The 26,862-nt window shown below is 37.5% G+C and overlaps 1 protein-coding gene across 4 annotated transcripts in view; it reads right to left on the reverse strand.

The window, feature by feature from the left end:
• Positions 1 to 26,862, reverse strand: part of LOC107977363 (disks large homolog 2) — a 1,172,797-nt gene that overhangs the window by 711,017 nt on the left and 434,918 nt on the right. For 2 of the 4 annotated variants that reach the window (XM_035442396.1, XM_035442395.1), the window contains exon 1: positions 12,175 to 12,279. The exons of the other annotated variants lie outside the window; for them this stretch is intronic. In XM_035442396.1, the coding sequence (XP_035298287.1) occupies positions 12,175 to 12,279 (105 nt within the window). Of the gene's footprint in view, positions 1 to 12,174; positions 12,280 to 26,862 lie in introns of those variants that run through there. 4 annotated transcript variants of the gene reach the window in all.

Below are 26,862 nucleotides of genomic sequence, written 5' to 3' on the forward strand. Positions count from 1 at the left end.
CCATTCATCCACAACACTTCAAATTCCCAATTCACAGTGAGAAAGAACATATCTGTTTACATAATTTACATAAATGCTATGTGAAGATCCACAAAAATGGAACCACTCATTCAAGCCTCAGAAATGGTTCAATCAGTGTGGCCTGGCCACAGTAACCATACCTACTAAAGTCACTGATTCATTCCATGTGGTGCTGTTCTCAGAGCCATCTATGATGTGGATACCATAAGTTTCCCAAGAGCTACAAATTTTTCAGATGTATTGTTCAGATTGACTTTCCTTTTATTATTTCCTTCTCCAGTGCCACGAGTTACTCCTATAGGAACATATTTGTTCATGCCTACACAGCACCTTTGCTGAATTAGTTGTGGTCTCCACTCATATGACCCTAACCAAATTCTATATCCCAGAAGAGCAATCTAATATCCAAAGTCTTCCATGAGCTTAACCCCTCTTGGAATATCAAGACTAACCAACTACACAAACACTTTTTGAAGCCCTCACTACTTGTATTTCTGAAGACAAATTATGTGAAAGCATCATGACCTAGAATTCTCAAAGAGCAGTTTCATACTAGTTAGCTTTTAGATGCTGAAAAAAAAAGAAAGAAACAAGCAAACAAAATTCACCATGACCAAAAGAAACTTGGGGAAGAAAGTGTTTATTTCATCTTACAGGTAGAGTCCATCATTGAGGAAAGCCAAGGGAGGAGCTCAAACAGGCACTCAGTCAGAGACCATAGTGCAATGCTGCTTTCTGTTGTTCCCAGGCTCACAATCTTTCTTACTGGCTGGGCCCTTCTATGTCAACAAACACTCATCAAGAAAATATTCCATAGACATGCCTACAGGCCAATCTGATGCAGGCACTTCTTCAAATGAAATTACCTCTTCCCTGGTATGTTCAGTCGATTACCCAGAACACCCATCACTAATCCTTCTTTGAAAAAATTAAATTATTCACAGAAAGTGATTGTTAATTGGCTTGTAGTTATATGAAACTAGAATAAAAACAAGAGTAAAGATTTATGAGTTAGCCCCTAAGACCACAGAATTAGTGAGATGAGTAGAATGGGCAATGACTTCCTTCTGTGGAAAGCTGCTGTAATGCACTGATGGAATGTATTCCTACTGTACTATTCTAAACTACAGAATATCCATCAAGAGCAACTTTCAGCAGAAACACCCTAATTCCAACCACATGCTCACTTGGGCTCCCTTTTCCTCCACTCATTACCACACGAAGAATTATGTCCTTCTGCTCTGTTCCATCTGTAGATGAGTTAGGTGAGATGCTGGGCCTCTAACATAACCTGTCTAAGACTGCTACACTAATAACTAGTGGAGGGAAAGATTACTCATCCTGACTCAAAATCCGTTATCTTCCACTCAAATTGCTTTGCTTGGAATACAGTAGGCAGCTGCTGGCAGCACTATCTATCCAAAGTTATGATCTTGCCACACAGTACATAAGAAATTAGAGGTTTTGGAGGAAATGTGGAATTCGAAAAATAGCTAGGGATTCAAAAATCTTGGAAGAAGCAATCTGACACTGATAGTATTTTTAAACCTGAGATCCACCTCAAGCAACACATTCATTTCATATCTCATGATTTATCTTAACAATGAATGCATGTTGTCCCTCTTTTACTCCATAAACACCTATTTTTGATACAAAAACATTTCAAGATATTTGTAATAGAGTCAACTTGATATCTTCAGTAGTTCTTCCCTGGTTATCAAAAGCCAAATACCATATCTACCTGGGAACGACCATGGTGCAGGTAAGGAATTATGTCCCTAGTAAAAGATGACAAGAATCAAAGCCTGGAGATACCAACTTTGAAACTGAAACCAACAACTTTCATTACTCAGAATAAAAAGGTAATTCAGTGAACCACTGAATTTATTTGTCTATTTGAAGAATAAAAAGTACAGTGGGTGACCTCTAAGAGAGCATCACATCAAGGATGTGATTTCACTCATCATAAATTTCACCCTATTGGGAAGCACTGGGGAGTGGAGGGGGCCTGGCACAGGATGTACAATTATTCCTGCAGAGAAATGACTTCTTGCTCTGCTATTATCTTTCCACATTGGTTTTAAGAAAGACAAGCTGAAATGAAAGACAGAAGTTTAATGAGACAAGGGTGAATGATATAAGTAGGTGTCTAATAAATTGACTAATGGATGAGGTATTATATGTCTTGGAGAATATCTTTATAAATGATTCTCATATTCTATGTTCATAATCTATATGTTTCCCTTATAAACTGGTTAACTGTGGCCTCAAGAGTATAGTATAGAAGGGCTAGGGATGTAGTTCAGTAGGAGAGCACTTGCCTAGCATTCACCAGGTCCTGGGTTCTATTCCTGACACTAGCAACAGAAACAAACAAACCAGAAGCAAAAAGGATCTTTCTCTATTGAAGCACTATAAAGATTTGAATGGGATCAGAGACTTATCCTAAGTTTCTTCTTCTTGTCTTGCTTTTCTCCATGTCTTCTAAGTCCTAACTCCAGGAAAAAAAATCCAGCATCTTCCTGTTACTCCTACTAATCATAATTTAATCCTAAATCATGCAATATTTGAAACACAGATGAAGTCATGGAGAAAGTCGTAAAACATTTTGTACCTAAAATGAATCTTTTGTGTGAGAGGAAATGCTAGGAGAGACTGGAAGAATTGTGAGTTCAGTGCTGTGTAATTGTTATTGATCGCAATGTGCTCATGTCTATACCACTATAGACAGCAGCCTTGGTAAGGCTTGCTTTTGAAATCAGCACTCAGTTTGGGGGACAACTGGAACATGGTAGAGATTATTTGAGTTTTATTTTTCATCTTACAATTGTGATAATGCTAAATGCTTAACAATGTAGCCTATCTTCATTTTGCTTCAAGATAAGTACAAGATAAGTACCTACTTGGAATATGTTTCATGAAAAAAATATTAAGATATATATAAAAAATGATGGTATTTAGAAAACAGAGGTTTGCTAAATGTTGCTGAAATTTGTTGGTAGCAGAGAATACATTGTTCAGATGTCCTTGTACATTGTCATTAAGTGAGAAATGGACTCTTTGTTCTTCATGCCAGGGGACAACAAATCTCTAGATTTGAAATACCAACCAGTTCCTGGTCCTGCATCTGCCTTAGCTTCCCAGGGAAGAAGTATATTTTTCTTGGCTTCTGGTTTTGTACAGGTTTTCTAATGGTCAGTTATTCTTTATGTAAAATAAGGGTTTTGCTTGTACTTCAACATTGTTTCAGGATAAAATGAAGAGATATTGTGACTGGAGGTATAGATTAATACGTAAAGTGCTTCCTGTACAATCTCAGGAAATTTGATGCCTAGAACTCTTGTAAAATACTCAGGAACAATGACTCACTTTTGTAATTCCTGAGCTGAGAGGGAAGACACAAGAAGAACCCTGGATTAGCATCCAGTCAATCTAACAGAATGAGTACCAGGCCTGACTCCAAAAACAAGGTGCACAGTATTGTGAGGAATCAAAGCCGAGAGGCTCACCTCAGACCTGAATATTCATTTATGCATGCCTGCAGATGAAGGTGCACCCACACATGAACATGCATATATGCACACAAAAATAGGAACTCTGTCAGAAGTTAGATGGAAACAATGGTTTTAAGAGCATGTTGTCTTCTCTCTGTACTCACAGACCTATCTGTCCATTGAAATTGTAGACACACACACACACACACACACACACACACACACACACACACACACACACTGTAAAACCTCAATTTGTTTTACACTGGGCATCACCAACAAATCAGAAAGGGGATTAGCTCTTTTTAATGTGCTATTTGAAGATATGCATCCATGACTCCTCCTTATCCACTCCCAATCCATAGCAAACTTTGCCCTGGGTGCTTTTATGCCATAAGGCATGGAGCCCACAACTCTGCTCTCAGCAGTGGTTTCTGGAATTGGTGGAGCTCAGCAGTGTCTCCAAACTCTAACTCACATTAAGACCCACAATTAAGAAGGGTTAGATGATTTCTGAGTTTAATTTGACTCCATGTGATAGACTTTGATGATCCCCATGGGAGGTCTCACCCTCTCTGAGGAGTGGATGAAGTGTAGGATGGGGAGACGGTGGGGGAAATGGGAGGACAGGAGGGAGAGGGAACTCGATTTGGTCTTTAAAATAAGATTGTCTTTAATTTAAATAAAAAATTAAAAATCCATTTTGAATATTATTAAAGTTTCAAACAAATAGTTTGAATTATTTGTTTGAATTATCCAGTAGTAATTATCAGACAGGAGTTTAGGACAGTTCACCTTTATGATGCTATTATCAGATTGAATTTATCTTTCTGAAATTTCTAGTCCTATTTAAATGTAAATGTATGTTATTTTTGTTGACCTATGACATATGGCTCTGCTCTAACATACCATAAAATATGTGATTAAAATTCTGATGCACAATTTACTTAGTTTTAAAAACTGAGACAACTAGTCCTCTGAGAATGTGTCAGAAAGCAGATACCATGAGGAAAAATGTTTTTTTCTTTGGATAAAATGTCATAGTTTTATTATGAAAAGACACTGGGACCCTATGTGAACACATGTAGCTTGTGAGAGCACATGTTACTTTGGGACAATAAAAAGTTTAACAGTATTCATAAAAATAGGGGCAACACAATGGAGTATTACTCAGCTATAAAAAACAATTTTAACATCATGAAATTTGCAGGCAAATGGATGGAACTAGAAAAAATCCTGAGTGAGGTAACCCAGACTCAGAAAGACAAACAAGGTATGGACTCACTCATAAGTGGATTCTAGATTTAAAGCAAAGGATAACTAGGCTACAATCCATAGTTACAGAGAAGCTAGGTAACAAGGAGGACCCTAAGAGGCATCTCCCTGAGAAGGGGAATTAAATGAGATCTCCTAGGTAAACTGGGGATGAGGGAGGGTGGTAAAGGGGAGTGGGTGGGGGATGAGAACATAGGGAACAGGTTGGTGGAGTTGGGGGAGGGAAGGAGTGGGGGAGCAGTGAAAGAGAAATCTTGACAGAGAGAGCTATTATAGGGTTAGGAAGAAACCTGGTGCTAGGGAAATTCCCAGGAATCAACAAGGATGGCCCTATCTAAGACTCCTAGCAATAGGAAAAGGTAACTGAACTGGTCTTCTCCTGTAATCAGATGGGCTAATACCCCAACTGTCATCATAGAGCCTTATTTCAGTAATTCATGGAACCAGATGCAGAGATCACAACCAAGCACCAGGCCAAGCTCTGGGAATCCAATCCAAGAGAGGGAAGAGGGAACATATGTACAAGGGAGGTCAAGATCATGAAGGAGAAATCTACAGATGTAGCTGAACCAAGCTCATGGAAACTCACGAACTCTGGAATGACAGCTGTGGAACCTCCATGGGACCGAGCTAGGCCCTCTACATGTGGGAGACATTGGTATAGCTTTGTCTATCTGAGGGGCCCCTGACAGTAGGACCAGGATCTATCCCTGGTATATGAGCTAGCTTGTAGGAGTCCATTCCCTATGGTGGGATGCTATGCTCAACCTTAATGCAGAAGGGAGGGGCTGCTTCAACTTAATGTGCCAGGCTTTATTGACTCCCTATGGGAGGCCTTACCCTTTGGGATGAGTGGATGAGGATCAGCTGGGGGGAGGGAGGTATAAGGAGGAGTAGGGGAAGAGCTGTGATTGGGATGTAAAATGAATTTAAAATAAAAGAATTTGAAAAATTGGGGCAAATTTGACAAAGCACATTAGCTATAAACTATCCTCAGGGTTTAACTCACACTTCAGTAAATATCAAAGAATCCTACAACAGTATAGTATATAGATTTATATAGAATAAACTGAGGACCAGAGTCTGAGGAAGTCACCTAAACTATAAAGCTGCAGAGCCAAGTTAAGACCCATGTCTCAAGCCTACCCAAGACTAAATCAGGGTAAAACATTATAGTAGACTGAGAGTCCAGTGGAATTTGATCTGCTGAATTATTTCTGATCCCAGTCATTTCAGATTTTGGTAATGAAAACTAAGTCAATTTATACTTTTTTGAAAGTTGTAACAAGAAACACAGGTTAAGGACTATAGGTTTTGCCCATAGTCCCAGCTGTGGCAGCAACAGGCACACTAACAACATTGGTAGAATAAATTTCTAGTTTCTATACAAGCTAAAAATGAGAAATGTCTGTAATTTCAGCATGTAAGAGTTTGATGGAAGAGGATTTTAAGTTAAGGTCGCCGGGCGTTGGTGGTGCACGCCTTTAATCCCAGCACTCGGGAGGCAGAGGCAGGAGGATCTCTGTGAGTTCGAGGCCAGCCTGGTCTCCAGAGCGAGTGCCAGGATAGGCTCCAAAGTTACACAGAGAAACCCTGTCTCGAAAAAGCAAAAAAAAAAAAAAAAAAAAAGTTAAGGTCAGCCTAGGTATACGGGGAGACCCAATCTCAAACTGACAAGATGGAGTTACTCATGCCAGTCATTCTAAAAGCACTGAAAAGCTGAAAGGTTATGCATAGTACCCTAACTAGACACTAACTGAATGTTTCCTAACCCTGGTTCCTACTTGTATTGTTTATTGTATCTATTTCAGATGCAGGCATGTTTCACCTCAAGACTGAGTTGTTAAAGTAAAAAGTAGGGAAATGTGATTAACTTTTCTGGCAGTAATGCATATATTCTAAACAAACACTTATATTCCTCTCTTTGACTATGAGGATAATGAAAGAAAGGAATGGGGGGGAGGATTCCCAGGAATTTTCTGGGAGAAGTCTGCTGCCTTGCAGGTACTCAAAGGAAGAAGTCATCTCCTGGATAAAGATTTACAGTTTGTCAGATGACCTCACAGGACACACTAACTTTGAAGGAGGCACTTGGATCTGACACAGTGGTGGGCAGAGGGCCACACCTTGGTTAGACTGCCTCATTATGCATACCTCTTCCTTCAGGTCAGGACCCCAAAGATAGTCTCTCTCTCTCTCTCTCTCTCTCTCTCTCTCTCTCTCTCTCTCTCTCTCTCTCTCTCTCCCTCTCTCTGTGTGTGTGTTAGAAGATGTCACTGGATCTGGATCTCTGTCTCTGGCCTCTTCCTAGTGTGTCCACTTTGAATAAATATTTTTCTTTCTGGTTTGATGACTTAAAAAAAGACAAATGGCTTTGCTATTGAGCATCTTCCCACTAAGCAGAAATATTTAACTGAAGCTTTGGATATTAATAGTACCCTATTATAATACCAGCTCAAGACAGGTTTTGATGTACACAACTTTTAATTCTGTTTTGAGGAAGTTTCTGTTGTTAACTCTGAATGACTTGTTTCTTTGTTTTTGCTGTAACGAATACTTTTAGAGTTCAGGTTTTGCAGTTTCCAGAGTGTGTGAGGCAGGTGGGAATGGCTGAGTACAGATTTTATCTATTGTACAATATCACATATCTGTGCTAATAGCCTGAAATTGATGAGTTAATAAAAACTCTGTACAAATGAGCAATGCTGGAATATAAGGAAGACATTCTATATCTGGTGTCACTGTGTGTGTGTGTGTGTGTGTGTGTGTGTGTGTGTGTGTGTGTGTGTGTGTGTGTGTGTTGGAAAGATAATGAAATGAAAATTACACACCTGGTGTAGAGAAGAGAGATGGGTTTTGTTGTGTTTTTGTTTTACTTAAAATGAAAAAGCAGCAACTCACTGCATTTTATCAGCAATCTCAGAAAGTTCACACAGACTTACACTGCTGTAATTATCCAGGTCACTTCTAGTTAAACTGAATATCTCCATAGATTAAGTGTCATCTTTATTTCTTTACTATTAGGAATTCCTTTAATAACTTTGCTCATATTCTTCAGAAAGTACTAGACTGAAAATTGGGGTATCATTAACCAGAATGGGAAGTGAGGGCAATAAGAATAAAATAGAAAAATGAATCCAGTAAGATGGAAGATTATGCATCAAGTAATATTTAGAATCAAGAGAGGACAAAACACACTTGGAACACCATGAACTAGGACTGGAAGCCATCGCTGAACAAATGCTATTTCGAGCTGACCTAAGCAGGCCCCTTAAGAAGAGCCAGCAGCAGTCAGGGAAAGTCATCCTGCAGCTGAAAAGGCAAATTTTGAGAATACATGAGACAAGGATCACTTCCTCTTCATCTCATCACTGCTTAAATTTGGTACACTCATGGATTAATCAGTTGCTACAGATTCACTTAGCAAATGCATCTTGTTTTATGCATTGTTTTAGGCAGTGTAGACTATAGGGAGTGATGAGAATGACATAGTTTTGCCATGTGAGGAGTTCATAGGGTCTTGGGGATACAGGATAAACCCATTATAACTACTTACAGTACAAAACACAAAAGTTGAAAAAAATACAACAGGGCAAGGATAAAAATCAAGTGGGATGGGTGTTAGGAGGCCAGGAGTACTTGTCTTGATTTTGAAAGTACTTGATTTTGAAAAGGAACCTGGCCCCAGGGGATTTCTAACTTGGAAGTGGTGATAGCAGTGACATCTCACAGAACATTTTACTTGATTTCCTACTCACTATTCTTCAGGGCTTTAAAAAGAGGGCAACAGAGTACCAAGTGATGTCAGGCTTGTGGGAAGGTATGTAGGGAGGATGTGAGTCACTTCTTGAATTACTGATTCTCACTTTGAGATCAGCTGCTATCAACTGACTTGTTCATATTTTCTTCAGCATTGTTCTCTCCTTTCCTTCTGCATTTTATCTCTGTGTAACTGGTCACTCACTGGCAAGAGAACTAAGGTTCTCTGGCTGTGATCACAGAAAGGCACTTGAGATAGCTTAAGAGAAACCCTTAATTTACTGTCAGGTTAAGGACATAGGAGGAGCAATGAGGCAGGCCAGTTGAGGAACCTGAACTGACAATGAAGAATACTGAACTAGATGAATGAATACTATTGCACCTGGTCTTTGATTGACAGAAGCCTAGTGCCAAGTAGCAAGATGCCACACTAATAGCCTATGGCATGCCAGAGTGAATGACTTTATTAAATCCCAATTTGATGACTAAAACCATAAAGGAAAGCAACACAGTATGTGGAAGGAAGAGACAGTAGGCACAATTTAGTCAAGAGGCAAATGAAGCCTCTTATTAATTGTTGGTGCCACAAAGAAATGTAGGTGTCCCTTTGTAAAGGGCTTAGAATAGAGACTGGTGGATACCAAGGACTCCAGAACATGGGAATGAGCTCAACAAACTGACAAGTGAATAAAAACACAGAGATGTCTTTATGAAAGAGTTCCTAACTATGGGGCTTTTTTACAAACTTATATAATCACTTTAATAAAATATAAAAGTTTTTGATTTGTCTAATGCCCAGAGATACTAGATGCTCTAAAGCTCCATGATAGATTGATTTACTAAGATTTCACGAAAGATTTGTACTCATCCCTCCATCAATATTTATTAGCTTACATGGGCCAAACCCTTAACACCAAAATATATGGAAAATCTTTGTTGATATTTTAAACTCAGGGCTGTTGGTTCTAGTAGATGAACCAACCTGATTTGATTTCTATCTCATTACTACAGGGTACGATCTGATTTGTGAATCAAAAGTTGAAATTGAGGGGTATCACAATTTGGTTTCCATCTTCTCTGCGGACCTGATTGAGTTATATGATACAGGTATTGGCTTCTCCATGTTTATCACCACCAAGGTGAATTTCAGGCAGTATGGTTACCAGGTGATCCTTTGGAAGTACACTACGCTGTAGTTTTACACCAGGGTTGTTATTAGTCTACAGAACTGTAATGACTGAAATCCCCTGCAGAGTCACCAGGTGTGAGAAAAGATAGAGAACATCCAAGATCCAGACCATTCTCTTCACGTGATTGGATCCACATTCTCATAGTCTGTGCAGGGGAGAGCATTTACCTGTTTGGGAACTGTCCAGGCTAGTTTCCCTAAGATCAGCAACACTGGTATGCACCTGTACTTCTTACACAACATTCATTTTGAAATGTTTAACTTTATAAAATTACTAGGATTATTTTTAAGGAGACAATTATCTGAGTTAAATGAATTGCCATTTCTTTAATATGACAAAACCAACACAGGATTTAAGATATACTAAACAGTGAAGGGTATCATTAAGCTGAAATGCCATATGTAACTATGTATGTATATGTTTGTGTAGGCAAATATGTTTCTATAAATACATATGTGACTATATAAAATATATATCACAAGATTGAAGAGTACATATAGTTGGGAATAGAGTTCTTTTCTAGGGTCTAAAATAAACTGACCAAACTAAATTGAGGCTCAAATTAAAAAGTATTTTCTTGTTATTTTAACACTAACAATAGCTTCTTATATTTTTCATAAATTGTGATGGTATATATTTAGGAAAGCTGTGAAGGCATTAGAAAATGTTTGAAATATTGGGAATTTTCTGGTAGTGTCACACTAAAAATAACAATTTGGTATGTTTATGTTTATGCACACAGTAGCAGATGTTGGGAACAGATATTGGTGTAAAAGACTGAGTAGTTCATGAGATATCAGAACTGACTTGACAGCTGTGTTCCACATAGGGGTATATTCCATGTATTAAGATATAACTGTCTGTACTACTATCCTATCTGCAATGATCAGATAAAGAATATTGGTTTTTTTTCTACACTGGTTCAGATAGAAATAATTTTAGGGGGTCAATATAGATTAAATGACTGATAAAGTACCACGAAGCAACTTGAAATTTCCAATTTTGAATTAGACTTTTCTCAAATGCTTACTAGACACTTTTTGTGTAAGGCACTGTGTTAAATTCTGGGCGTACAGAAATCTATACAGTTACAGAGTTTAAGACAGAAGAAGAGAAAATAAGCAAATATCAGTTCCTTTTTCTAACTTTTCACCTCTCTCTGAGAAATTATTAAATATCAGGAAGACCAAGAGTATAATATGTTTGATGATAAATTAGAGGCTCATACTAGCAACTTTCCTGAATGGGGAAAGCAATTGTGTCTAAGAGATTGTTGCTTTAGGAGTAGATGCTGGGGTTCATGGAGAATATCAAACTTTTCTTCATAAAATAGGGAAGAGTTTGACAAAGATAGAAACAAACTTATTACACAGGTCCCAGTTCAAAACAAAAGCATTATAGCTTCACATGGTCTTGAGAGCTTCCAAACAACTGATTTAAAATTCCTCACAAAACTATCTTATGCTGTTGATATTTAAAATGAACCTATGGTCATCTCACAAGAACACAGAATTCAATTAGAAGAAACTCAAATATGTCAGTCCTTGAAACATGTAGGTGATTTCTAAAATGCAGAGAAAAGTAATGATTCTGCCCAATATGAGAACTTTGAGAGAGGTCTGAACTTTAAAGAAAATTTGGAGTTTTTAATTGTTGAAAGAAGCATATCTCTTGAGTTTCTATATCATAAATAATATATTTTATGGAGAAAGTTCATCATGATTTTTAATAAGGATTAATTTGAAGAATGTTCTGTCATTCTTCATTTGTTATCTCAAAACTTCCAAAACACATTAAACCAAAAGAATCAACTACTTTGACATACTTCTTCCAGGTTTTATTCAAGTCACCTCAGGCTACAATCATCACCAGTCATCCTCATCCCCCTAGCTGATAAATTGTATGAAGAGAAATCATTTTTGCAATATGGAATAAGAAAAACTCATTTATCGAATTGTTTTATGTATCTATCAACTCTATCGGGCTTGTTTACAGATCTGTAAGCATAGCATCACTGCTGAAGAAATGATTTTACTTCTTAAGAGAGTCTGTAATTTGCAGTTTATTCAAATCAGCATAGTCGATCTGTCTATCAAAGCCACTTGCCAAAAACAGTCAAGCTACTTTGAGTACATTTTGTGTACCTATCAGGAACTATAAACTGTAAGTAACTTCAAATATTAGCATGAGAAATATCACTATTATAATTCCATCTTTAGTATATGCCACTACTACTTTCTCTCATTGATCAATGTTTGTACATAGTAAGAATCCAGAATTCATACAAAGTAGACAGAAACAGACACAGATTTATCCTGAGCAAGAACTACAAAGTTGATACATCTTTAAATATACAGAATGCTTTTCCTTCTAACACGACAAGAACAAATGAGATGAATAAAAGAATCCCTAAAGAAATAAGGCATTTTCCTTACCGGGATGAATGCATGTTGCATAGCTTCTTCACATTGTTTTAAGGAAGCAATTGTATCCCACAAAAGCTGATAATTCTCAGCTCGGGAAGCACTTGGCCGTTGCATATCGAAAGCCGGTAACATTCAAACTGAGCTCAAAGAACCCAGTTGAAGAAAAAAAAAAAAAAAAAAAAAAAAAAAAAACCCTGCAGATCTGTTACATAAACTTCTTAATTAGATCGGCTACACAAACTGCTATCTTAAGACTTTAAAAAAAGTTAATCAGAACATTTCTTTGGGGGGGGGGATAACTGGACATGACTTGAATAGAGACAGATGTTTTCATTGGGAAGTATTTTCATTCCCACACTTGTGAGAAGCAATCCTATCAGTGTTCCCCTGTCTTCATATGGGTCTGGCAAAACTGCATATACCATAAGTGTGTGGGGGGGAGGAAGTAGGAGGCAGAGAGTGGTGAGAAATACTTCTACCACAAGCTTTGGGTGGCAAGCTACAGAGGTAGAATGTGAGTGAAAAATAGTAAAATGGCAGCAAACGGGTAATATGCACAACTACACAGGCAGGAACTTGCTCTTGTCTACTATGTGAGGAATGCATGCACACTCACAGAGTCTTTGAGTATCTCCAGCTCTCATCTCAGAAAAGACAGAACTGATGTAACTCCTTTGTAGTGTTTTATCGCCTTTTGGCACCACAAATTCCTCTTCTGAGATTATCCCTTAAAGACTAGTCAGAAAGATTATGATAATCAAATAAGGCCAGCTGTATATTTTAGAATTTAAAAGTGGTTAGAAGAACTTTGTGGTGCTTATGCATAAGAAAACAGTTGTACTTATTTCTTGTTTTAGAAAGCATTCACAGAGATAATTTAAGGACAGCCATGACTTTGTGTATTCTTGGGACTTAAGAGTTGTCTGCACAGAGCTAGCATGTGTTAATTCCAAAGAAGTATGTTGTGTACTTTAACAACAAAAGACTCATACAGTCACTAAGAAGAATATAAATAGACTTTCAAGATATATTATATTCTGATTTTCTTTCACCAAAGACAGCAGCCTGCTACAGTCTCCAGAGTCTCTAAGGGTCCGCTGAGGTACAGGGAAAGCATTTTCAAGAAAATGCTGAGTTGTAGAGAGATGGTAAGGGCTGCAGATGCTCAAAGCTAACTTCACAACCAATAATGACAATGTTTATTGTTGCATTGTGAGAAGGAAAAGATGAATGGAGAAAAATACATAACATATTGAAGACACTGTACATTCAGTTGACCTCAAAATCCCAAATAGTGTAAAGCAAGGTGTAAGTGTAGGCAGTAGCCTGATTGCACAAATGAAAGACTCCTGCTGTATTATTTTTGGAAGATCTGCATGATTTGGGTTACCTAGTTTTTCTGCCTTTGTACCCTGGTGATGGTGTATTTGTGTATGCTAATGACCTTGTAGTATAAAAGTCCTACAAACTGATGCCCAGATTCTTCTTATCTGATTTACATTATATATATATATTATGATATAGGAACCGGTGGTACAACTAATCCTTTTTCTACCTGGGCAAATTGGTAGGAAGATTTTTTTTGTTAGTATTGTGAACTTATACCATATGGCTATTGCCATCAGACAGTTTGCTTTTCAATATCAATTCAACCAACCTTTTCTTTTTCTCATTCATGGTGTTCTGTTCAGCTCACTCCCACAGTCCCTCCTCTGCCTTTATTCTTGCCCTTATCCACTCCCATCTGCCCCAGCCACATGCTTCTGCTGCATGCACTGTCGGCTGGCCAGCCCACAACTTCCCGAAAATATTCCCTCACTAGTAAATGTTCAGAATTTCTCAGGAAGTGACTGGAAAATAAGTTCTTTTGTTTTTAAAGTAATCTTCCAAAATCCTAACCTATCTTTTCTAATTCTCTTGAGCAAAACAACACCATTATTTTAGAGAGCAGTTTCTGAGTCTTAGTCATGCCCTTTGTTCAAGGACCTTATTGATAATTTGATCAGAAGCTCCTAAAAGGTTCTGTTTTTCTTAGTCTTTGTAAAAAAAAAAAGCAATAGAATCTGCCTGTAGAAAACAAATATTAAAATGTTCTTTAGATCTCTATTAACACATCTATTCACTTAGTTTATAACCACATGAAGCATCCTCTGTGTGCAGCACTTTGAAAATTCTTGGAGCAAATGGACATATAAAAAGTTAAATATCCTGGAACTAGCTCTTGTAGACCGGTTTGGTCTCGAACTCACAGAGATCTGCCTGCCTTTGCCTCCCGAGTGCTGGGATTAAAGGTGTGTGCCACCACCATCCAACATATCTTGGGAAACTTTAAGTGCAATAGGAAGGATGACAGATTGGTACAAACAAAAAGACAAGTCTAAAACATCCATATGATAAAGAATGGGTTTCATAAGTTAACCTTACTGCAATGGAAAAACAAACTAAACATCTCCAGGACATCACCTTGGGCTTTTGAAGACTCAACATTTGGCTAGAGTCTGAAGTTGATAATGAAATAGCATGTGCAAAGGCAGGTGGGAAAGAGACAATGATTGGTGAGGAGTGAAAGATTCATGGTAGAAAGGGGGAATTAATGGGGAACACGACACCACAAGGGAAATCTGTGCACCAAGGACTACAGATCTTAACATTGAGATTTGGACTGCAGCCGAGTCTATTATTATTTCTAAAGTTTTGTTAAATTTTTAAAAAATGTCTTTATCTGTGAGAATTTCATACATGTATGCAACTAAACATGATCAAGTCTACCCCCATTTCCACCTTCCAAATCCCCTCCTTCTCCCTGAAATGTGTCTTCCTCCTAACTTCATGGCCCTGATTCTTTTCTTTTTAATGACCCACTAGTACAAGGGGAGGTTCCTAGTCTTACTGCAAGTTGATATGCAATGTTTGGTTAATATTTATGGGTGGCCTGCCCTTTTCTGAATAGAAATGGAAGAGGGGTGGATGGAAGGGGCAGAGAGGATGTGGGGGAGGCACTGGGAGGAAAAAAGGGAGGGGAAAGTGTGGTCATGGTGTATAATAATAATAATAATAATAATAATAATAATAATAATACCATTAAAAATAACCCACTAAGCCCAGTTAGTGCTGCTTCCCCCACCAAGTACAAAAAGGTGTGTTTAAGTGTTTTCTTCTGTTAACTGGTTTCACTATACTTTACTTGCAATAAAAAATGAAGTAATGGGGCCTAGATTAATTCTCTCAACTTAAATCACTAAACAAGGATGAGCTGCCTGATTGACTAGATTCCAAGAATGGACACGAAACTACAAATAGCAATGTAACACTCAAATAAAGAAAGAAGGTACCCATTTCCATCCTTCTTTTACAGATGGGATTTCCACACATCATAGAGGGGGAAGATGGTTGTAGCCACATGCACATGTATTGAAAAGATAAAGTGGGTTTTATGAAGAGATAAAGCAGCAAGAAAATTTATCATTAAATCAATCCAGATGGGATAGTGCAAGAACACCAACACTGAAATCCCCTCACAGTTATAGGTGCAAAAATTTTTAAACAAAATTTTAACAAATTTATCAATGATAAATAGAAAAAAAGCAATATGATGAGCAAGCAGGTATTAAACTAGATGGTTTCACATATAAAAATGAAGTATATAAATCACTTTATTAAGATTTTAAAGGAAAAAAAGACAAATGGTAGCTTACCATCACAATAAGCACAGAGGCGATACTTTACAAAAATTAGTATCTATTCCTGACATAGGAACTAAAACTTAAGAATGTTTCTTCTTATTAGTTTTCATTAACATTGCCTAGGAGGTTCTGGATAATGCAACAAAGCAAGAAAAAGAAACAAAATTTATGTTTGATTATAGATTATAAAAACATGCGTGCAAAAAATTCCAGGAAGTCTGACGGGAAGCTACTTAAAGTTCTAAGCAACTTTAATAAGCATGCAAAATGTAAACTTAACACATAAAGATCACCTGCAATCTATACACTATAGATAGATAAAAAGAAATAACGATGCTTTCATCACGATCAAAAATGTCATAGAAAGATATATGCATAAGCCATATGCACTGAAACTGTACAGATGTATGTATGAAGTGTGTGTGTGTGTGTGTGTGTGTGTGTGTGTACATGCTAGAGACAGAATCTAGGGACTTTCCCTTGCCAAGCAAGAGCTATACAATTAAGTTATAGCCCAGTTTTAAAGAATAAATTTCAAAGGTGTATTACAGTAATGATAAAATGTATTGGAAATTGACTCATAGATTTAACATAGTCCCAATCTAAATACAAGAAGAAGAAGAAGAAGAAGAAGAAGAAGAAGAAGAAGAAGAAGAAGAAGAAGAAGAAGAAGAAGAAGAAGAAACAAAAAACAAAAAACAAAAAACAAAAATCAAAACCAACCAAACAAAAAACACTACTGAATTTCTTGACTTAGAAAGCAAAACAGTATGGGAATAGCATCAAGTTAAATCCACAGACCTGCAGACAGAGGATCTTCAACAAAGAAACAGGGCTATTCATTGGAGGCATGGCAAATCTTTTAAGATAATGGTGTTTGATATATTGGTTATCCAATATGCAAAACAACAAACTTTAATCTACATATATCTTCTTTCAAATGGATTTGTTACCCGCATGCAAAATTGTCATTACCATGGATTGGGGCTAACATTGAACACAATCCATAAGAAAAGAACAAACTTGTAAAGCAATCATAGTTAAATTAAAAGTTACTGTTATTTGAAAACACTGTTAAAGAAACATACTATTTGTCTAAAGCAACAAAATAAAAAAACAGTAATGAAATCACTTCTAGTGATATTCTTCTATACTCATAGATCAATGTCCTGCTCGACTATCATCAGAGATGCTTTCTCCTGCAGCTGATGGGAACAAATTAAGACCAGACACTATGCAGAGTGTGAGACCTTGGAACACTCAGCCCTAAATGGGATAACTCCATCAAATCTCTCTCCCTCAGAGCTCAAGGAACCCGACAAAAGAGGCAGAAGAAAGAATGTGAGAGCCAAAGGAGAAGGACACCAAGAAAACAAAGCTCTGCAAATCAAAACAATCAAAGCTCACATGAACTCACTAAGGCTGAAACTACATGGCAAGGACCTGTATGCTCTGCATGGGGTCCTTAGTGTATATATTATGGCTTCTGATTAAGTGTTCTTATGGGATTCTTCAGTGTGCAAATGACTGGCTCTCTGATTCCTGTGCTTTCTCTTGGACTTTTTTCCTTTTGTTTTGTCCAACTTTGATTTGATAGTTTTTGTTTTATTTTATTATATTTCATTTTGTTGTAATTTATTATTATCTTTCAGAAGCATTTTCTTTCTAATGAGAGACAGAGAAAGAGTGGATTCTGATGGAAGAGGAGGTGGAGAGGGGTTGGGCAGAGTAGAGGGAAAGAAAACTGTAATCAGAGAACTGTAATCTATATTTTCAATAGAGGGAAACAAAGGAACAGACAAGCTATTGAATGCAAGAAAATACTTAGAGTCACATATTTGATGATGATGGACATGTCTATGATGTTGACAGAGAAACAAAAGTATAAAATAAAAAGAATCGATGAATTAAAAGAGAACAGTTAAGTTAGAATAAGTAGATCTGAGTAGATAATTCAAACTTGTAGATATACAAGTATCAAATAAGCATGAAGAAGTGATGAAGAGCATAAATTATTATGTAAACTAATTAAATCCATAGTGAGGTACTGTGATGTACCTAGTGAAGTAACTAACGGCAGAGCATACTGAGTTAAGATATAGAGGTTTGGAAATTCTAATATATTGTGAGACTTCAGAGTAGTTCAGTGGTCATTTGAAAATCTAAATGAAATCCTACACTATAAGTTAAATATTAAACATTTATTAGTCATTTACCCAAGAGAAATAAAAGCATATGAGCAGTCAGATTCTTATAAATGTTTATAGATATTTTATTTTTAATATCCTCAAAAAGAATAACATCACCAATGTTTAGCAGATAAGCAATTTCTGTTGTACTCACACAAGGGAATACTATTCTGCAACAAGAAGGACTGAACTACTGATGTATGCAAAAAATGGTTGTATATCTCAAAATAATCAAAGGGTACATACTGAATGAACCTAATTCCATAAAAGTATTTTTTTTTTTTTTAGGTTTTTGAGACAGAGTTTCTCTGTATTGTTTTGGAGCCTGTCCTGGAACTCTCGGTAGACCAGGCTGGCCTCAAACTCACAGAGATCTGTCTGTCTCTGCCTCCTGAGTGCTGGGATTCAAGGCGTGTGCCACCTATGTCCAGCCATAAAACTCATATGCAGGGTAGTAGAATGGAGAAGAGTAGTTGTCTGGGATTTGGGGTAGAGGAGGTAGTGGTAAGGTTAAATAGAGGGATTATAAAGAGGAATGAAGAAACTTTTGGGGGTGATGGATAAAATCATTATCTTGAATAAATGATTACATATGTCAAAACTTATCAAGTTGTACCTTGTTGAAGCTATTTTAAATTTTTTTCTTCAAAAGTTCCTGGAACCATTAGGAAGTCTTAACACTACTGAGTTTTTATCTTAAGTGACAAGCTTTTAATCATTTCTTGTTATAATCTTATAATTTAACCTTTCTCTCTGGGAAAGGTGACAGAGAGAGAGAGAGAGAGAGAGAGAGAGAGAGAGAGAGAGAGAGAGAGAGAGAGAAAGAGAGAGAGAGAGAAAGAGAGAGAGAGTTCCAGCAGGAAGGTGAGCAAAGGGTACAGATAACCCTGTCAGAAGGAAGGGCAAACTTTCAAATAAATTTGTCTCTTTTGACTCAATTGTCTCCCTTGACAATCTTTACTCACTTCAACAACACCTGAGTATCTCGCAGTTATAATGCATGGATATGTGAACACATTCTAATCTTTAATAAGCCAATTTTATTCCTAACTAAGCACTTCCCAGCAGCCTCAAAGTAAGCAAAGCTATGTCCTGCAATATGGAACTCTGAATGACATAGAAGCTGGGACTTTCTTTCCAGAAAGTTAGCAAAATGTCTTGAGATTACAAACTTAAAACTCGCCGGCCATTGGTGGCGCTTGCCTTTAGTCCCAGCACTCGGGAGGCAGAGGCAGGTGGATCTCTGTGAGTTCAAAACCAGCTTGGTCTATAAGAACTAGTTCCGGGACAGCCTCCAAAGCCACAGAGAAACCCTGTCTCGAAAAACCAAAAAAAAAAAAAAACTTAAAACTCACGGTTGTTCTATAGCACTATCAGAACCTATATCAGTGTAATAGTGACATTAGAAATGGTATCAAATGAATAAGAATATGGTTTGTAATTTCTCTATCTAAAATATACTTTCCACTGCACCCCCATTGCTAATTTACAGATGGAGAAACAAGCTCGCAGAGGGTAAGGTAACCTGCTTCACCACCTGTGAGTTACATGGAATGGACTAAGTTCTCACTCCAGAGACAGTCCTAGCTCTTACCTCATACAAGAGTTGAGGATTAACAATGAGTTAATACTTGGAAAACAGTAGCAACTCTGATACATGATATATAGAAAGTACTATTAACTTCTATCAAAGTATTTTAATTTACTTAGTAAACAATAACTACACTATTAATGCTATTTCTTTTCTTTTATCTCAATATATATACCTAATGATCAGTAATTATTATGATAATTATTGATTCAGCGTTTCTAATGACTAAATTCAGAGAGCAGAAGCCCCCTGTATAGCAAGTTCCAGTACAGTGCCTGAGAATGCACCGTATATTAATTGGATGATATTGTTACTGTTAATTGGACCGTATTTTAATATATTTACCAGGGTCTTATGCATTTACAATGATCTACTGCATATTTGGCCATTGCTTTGTACATTAATGAGGCTGACATCTAAGATACTTTCTCCAACTTAAAAGAGAGTGACCCCCATTTTGATGCTCATTATTATACTAGTGTAAAATGGTAAGTGAACTACATACATAGGTATATGTATATATTAATGGAGCTACCCTTTGAATGGGTAACAATGCCCCTATCAAGACACCAGAGACTAACAAATAAAAATTCCAGTACCAGGAATGAGTTACTTTTTTAGGTTTGTTGGCCAATGAGTTCTCATAGGCCCTTGAAAATTATAGGGCATTACCAGTGATATTGATTGCCCTCCATAACTTCAGGATAAAACTCTTTGTTGAAGATTCCAAACACTTGAGTCATAGGACATGGAGAAATCAAGCAGGATGCTTTGTTCCTACTGGTTTAGTTTTGAAGTTCTGGAAAGTACTGTGTACATTACTGGAGTAGAAAAAATAACCACCAGTCTCACCCAACTATGAATCCTGTGAACTACAATAAAGACTTGCATGCCAAGACATAATCACTGGTAAATGGTGGCATAAACATCATGGATATACGCTGTTTTCTGTTTGGCTTCATGTTCTCCTCCACAAGATGAAACTTGAGCCTGGCATCACTGTCAGATAGGTGACTAGATAGGTCATAGGCCCTTGAGAAGAACCTAAATACTATTATTCTGCTAAATAAGTGGTTCTCAACCTGTGGATGATGAATCTCACAGGGGTTATGTATCATATACTCTGCATAATAGATATTTATATTATGATTCATAACAGTAGCAAAATTACAGTTATGAAGCAGCAATTAAATAGCTTTAAGGTTGGAGTCACCATACCATGTATTAAAGGGTCACAGCATTAGGAAGGTAGAGAACCACTGTGATAAATGGACTCAATATTAAACTGACTCCTAATGATTTATTGTTGTATCCATAGATTAATGCATCTCTCAACCCTCATTACAGATGCTTTTGTTTGCACTTGATGGTGATTAGCACAGAGATCATAACTGGTCAAGGTATAGAGAATATGAGACTGTGGGATGCCCATCCCTAAGTGGGACATCTGTATCACACCCTGCTCCTTCAAAGGCTCAGGGATCTTTGGGGGAAAGGGAGCAGGAAGTGTAAGAGCCAGAGGTTTGAATAACTATAAAGGAACAGTGTCTTCTGCACACAACAGGGCAGCTGCACATATGAACTCAAAGCAGTTGTGACAGTGTGCATAAGGTCTTTGTAAGCTCAAGCCAGACCAAACCTCAACAAAAAGAAGGGAGATGGTCATGAAATCCATTCTGATCTGAGAAGCCAATGACAGTTGACAACTGCAGAGAGAGGGAGAGTCAATTTTCCCTAAGACTGCAGTCCCTGGCAACTCTACTATAGCCTTGTATAAAGTTACACATCCAACAACATTTAGGAAGCACAGATTGGATTTGATGAGTATTAAAAAAGGAAAAATACAAAGTTTGATGGGTAGGGAAGGATGGAGCTTGTGGGAACAGTTGGTGTAAGGGGTGACTATCAAGACACCTTCTACAGAATTTTCAAATAACTAATAAAGAAAAGTCCCTGAAATTTGAAAAAAGAATTCTATATTTGCAGAACATGTTTTGATTAACAGTTAGCTCTCCTATCTGTTGCTTTTCTTCTTCAAACTCACATTGATGGTCCCTTTGCTCATATTCTTGTCACAGATTTTCTGTTTGAACTGGATATTTTGCATCTGCTGGTCATCTCTAGTTAGATATCTCACACCTTTCTCAGACTTCTCACTCCAAATGTGACCATGTTTTCTCCACACCCCCATCAAATATGCTCCTCTTTTATCTTCCCATCTAGTAAACACCAACTTCTTCCTCTTAGTTGCTAAAGTAAGATTCCTTTCCTTCCAGAGTACTCATGTCCACTTCATCATGACTTTCTGTGCTTTGGTCTGGTTTCTTTGCACAAACTGGCTTGGCATGTACTGGCTTTTCCTGTAACCAGTATTCTGTGTCATCTGCCCCTATGGGTTCCCAGAATGAGATTTGATGAATCCCATTCTCATGTTGATTCCTATGTAAGTGATAGATCCTCTGCCTGAAGTCTTCTCCCACCTTCGGTCTAGAATTCTCATCCACTTTAAAGTATTACACACACACACACACACACACACACACACACAAACAATTATATAGTAGTATTATATAGTATTTTTCTGATACCTATTCCCTCTCTATCCCCCTACGGCTTTCTGTCTTCTAATGTCTTCTGTTTCCCTTTCCAAAAATCTTCAGGCCCCTTTTTCCCTTTTTTATTTTAATTTTTTTCCTTCATTTTGTATAGGTAGCACAATTCCTCCTCCCTCTCCTCCACCTGCTCCCCCCACCTCATTATTACCCCATCCTCCATCCACTCCCAAGAAAGGGTAAGGCCTCCCATGGGGAATCAACTGAAGCCTTGCACATCAAGTTGAGGCAGGACAAAGCACCTACCTCCTGCATCAAGACTGAGCAAGGTATCCCACGATAGGTAATGGACTTCAAAAAGCTGGTTCATGTACCAGGGATAGAATTTGGTCCCACTTCCAGGGGTCCCATAAACAGATCAAGCCTCATAACTGTCACCCACATGTAGATGGCCTAGTTCAGTCCCATGCAGTTTCCACAGCTGTAGGTCCAGAGTCCTTAAGATCCCATAAGCTTGGATCAGCTGTCTCTGTGGGTTTCTCCATCATGATATTGACACCTCTTGCTCATGTAATCCTTCCTCTCTCCCTTTGAATGGATTTCTGGAGCTTAGCTCAGTGCTTGGCTGTGGATCTCTACACCTTCTTCCATCAGCTACCAGATTGAGGTTCTATGATGACAATTAGTGTAGTCACCAATCTGATTAGAGGAGAAGGCTAGTTCAGGTTCCCACTCCCCTATTGCTAGGAGTCTTAGCTGGGTTCATCCTTGTGGATTCCTCAGGTCTGCTGTTCACCCATGAATACTGGATGCTACAGGTATAAGCAACAATGTGGGCAGGGGTTAGAAGAGATGAGAGTTTCAGGGTGGTTTGACCAAAATGAAATATGTATGAGGCTTCCTGTCTTTTATTCGTTTTATTCTAATTTAGACTTTACTTCTGTCCCACACTGTAGAAGGCTTGGAGTTCACTAGATGACAGTATTATTTCTGTGCCTACTTGAGATAACAGACATCACCAAATGTCACTGGGGGCAATATATCCATTTGAGAACCATACTAACTTTTCATGACTTACAATGCTCTTTTTTGGTTACTTTTGTGAAGGAGGTGTTTAATTTATTTTTAAACTCCCAAACTATTGTGCCAAACACATAGAAACCAATTCATTTACCTTTTATCACATATATATATATATATGTTAAAAACTCAAACACATACATATATGCAAATATGCATATACACATACATGCATGAATACATGAATGAATTTTATTCTCACCTACAGAGTCATAATGAGAACTCCTATGCTTAAGCTGAGGGAAAAGAACTCCTATGCTTAAGCTGAGGTAAGTGAAGGGTGCTCAATCACATCATTAAGCAAGGGTAAATATTGGGGCTGGAGACAGGGTTCCACAGAGAAGAGAAATACTTCTCTTGCATAGCAACTAATTGTGGCTCTAGAACCCATATCAAGCAGCTCACAACTGCCTGTAACCCTAGCTCTAAGAGTCTGATACTTTCTACTGAGTTTTGTAGTCACCTGCATGCATATGCAGAAGCTCACAAACAGATACTCATATAAACATAATTTTCACACTAATATTTTTAAATGATAAATCTGATGGTTAGGTCTTATCAGGTCAACACATCTATACCTGGAAGAGAGAACCTCTCTTGAGAAATAGCCTCTGTCATATTGGCTTGTGAGCATATTTGTGGTGTATTTTCTCGATTAACAATAATGATTTTTTTGGGAGGGCTCTGTCCACCATGGGAGGTGACACCTATTGGCAGGTGTCTGGGTTATATGCTAAAGCAATCTGGGCAACCTGAGGGGGGCCACAGGAAACAAACTAGTAAGTAGTGTTCCTTTATGGTCCCTGCTCCAGTCCCTGCTCCCAGATCCCTGCTTTGTCTTTCTCCAAAATGGATTGTGCCTTGTAAATCAAATAAATCTTAAATCCTTTTTTTTTTTTACTCAAGATGGTTTTGGTCAAATGTTTTATAATAGTAATATAAAAGTAAACGAGAACAGTAAATCTCAAACTTGAAGCTAGGTCTGATCACATTATGTTCTTTTACCAGTGTGCATCATTTTACCATCATTACTCAGATGTTTAGCTTTTGCGTCTCTTTGCAAGCCCTCAATTATATTTTGTTCTAATAGTCTCTGCACAGTAATATACACCTAGCACTACTTGCAGGGATAAAACCCTCAGAGACTCACCATGGTACCCTATGAAGCTTTAGTCTGATGCTTTTAATGCCTCATATCATATTAAACATGAGAGGAGAAGTTAGGGCTTTGTAGACAGGAGAAATAAAAGAGTGCTTTTAACAATCAATAGTGAATATGCTTTCATGGTACCCTTAGCTTTGCAGTCCACTCTAGCAAGCAACTTGAAGAAAGTAATCACATGGCAGGCTAAGAGACTCTGATCTTAATGAAGGCATTTAAGAAGCGCTAACTACAACATTAAATAAATTCTAGGGGTGGTTGATTAAAATTATCTTTTGTTTCCATGCTGCCTAAGTATGGCCATGTCGAAAAATCTCAATTGGAAACTAAAATTCTCAAAAATAGAATTTGCAGCATGCCCAATGCACTTCTATTTTCTAAGATATTAAATAAGGATCTATAAATATCAGCAATTCATGATTTTCACTATATATATGGTATTCTAAGGACTGTGCAGCCAATGTGGTTTCTGAGTGAGGGTAAGGCATGGTGCTGAGGGATGGACCTAACACAGAGGTGCTCCTGGGCCACAGAGAGGAGCTTACTGGTGGGTTCTTGGTTGACTCCATCCTCCAACTGCCAGTAGATGGCTGGGGTTGAGGCTCATTCCTTCCCATTTTTTTCTGCAGAAGCACAGAACTTAAAAAGCACAAGAGCTGGCATTAGACTTCCCATGCCAATATTCTACCGTTGTGATTTTCAACTCTATACTCATCATGGTTACTCTATAAAAAATGCCCCATCTCTAAACTAGGTTTGATAATAGTATTTGCCATATAGTTTGAGGAAGGGTTAAATGAATTGGTTCTTGTATGTAACTTAAAATAAGTCAACAGATGTGATCATTAGTGATTATCTCTATGCTGAACAGACCCACAATTCTATGGCTGCACCACTAACATCTTCCCATATGTCACATTTGCATCACATAGCTACTTCATAAGTACTATTAATCTTTAATCTATATTGCTTTTTATTATCATGTAAGCATATAGTTGGATATGATACTGGGGTTGTTCCATCCATTTTAATAGGCAACAGATTGAGACCTCACTAATTAAAATATGTTTATGATTATATAGTCAGGTGAAGATCTAGACTCAAGTACTGGTTTCCTAACACTATATTAGGACTATCAAATTTTCACTGACTCAGTTCTTGTCACAACCCTGTTAAGATACCTAATGCATTCATTCGGTTAAATCAGTGGTTCTCAATCTTCCCAATGCTGTGACCATTTAGTACAGTTCCTGTGGTTGTGGTGACCCCCACCCATAAAATTATGTCCATTGCTACTTCATAACTGTAATTTTGTTGCTGTTATAAATCATTATGTAAAAATCTGTGTTTTCTAATGGTCTTAGGTAACTCCTGTGAAAGGGTCATTTGATCCCCAGGTTGAGAACCACTGCTCTAAATAATACATTTTCACTTGTCTCAGTCAGGGCTGTCAAGTCTGCAGGTCTGCTTGTCTTTCCCAGTCCTTCCACCTCTTTCTGCTAGTTTGTTCTTTCTTGATCCCATCTCTCCCTTCCTCTAGATTTCCCACTTGGTACATTTTACTTCTACATATATATCAAACAAGAATAATATTTTGGTAGAATTCCTGTGAATGCAGCATTAATACTGAATGTAGGATGACTGAGATCAGAGGAAAGATCACAGGAGATGTGCCTTTATTTCTAGACTAGACAGGGCACATGTGCTGGATGAAAAGGCAAAGATATGGAGCTTGATTTAAAAAAAATGTACTCAGAGAGTAAAGAGATTGTCCATGAGTCTATTATGTCTACAAGCAATAAAACATTAAAACAAAATGGAAGAAGATGAAGAAGAAAAGCCTTAAATCTCCAATACATTAACTATTTACTTCATGAATTTGAGGAAGCTGGTTGCCATCACCAAGCCTTGATTTTCTCCCTTATAAATTATAAAGACAAATTACCAATCTTCAAGAATTGTTAGAAGGGAACAAGGGAATATCTGAGTTTAACTTTTCTTAGAAGATAAAAAGGTGCTAAAATATAAATAATTGTGAGATACCACCAATACCATTATTGCTATTATTAGTGCTATCAGAAAGGAGAAGGGAGGCCCCAAAGCAAGGATGATGCATTTTGTCATGTATTAAAAGCTACAAGAGCAGACTGTGTACAATGGAAGTATGTGTTTAGCAACAGTCTGTTAACTGACCAGAAAAGAAAATACTATGGTCATTCAGGTAGGCTTCCTTGAAATCACAAAGTGAGTCACAGCCAGAAGAGACGTATAATGAACAGCTACACTCTGAGATATAACTGAGCCTTTAACACTCATGAGTTCTAGAACTCATGAGTTCTAAAATTGAACCGTTTACTGAATGCCAAATAGAAAACCCCATGTCATACTGGACAACATGTTTGGAATTATACTATGAAGTCAAAAGTAACATGAAACTCTG

This window comes from Cricetulus griseus, chromosome 3, assembly GCF_003668045.3.
Source record: "Cricetulus griseus strain 17A/GY chromosome 3, alternate assembly CriGri-PICRH-1.0, whole genome shotgun sequence".
Lineage (NCBI taxonomy): Eukaryota > Metazoa > Chordata > Mammalia > Rodentia > Cricetidae > Cricetulus > Cricetulus griseus.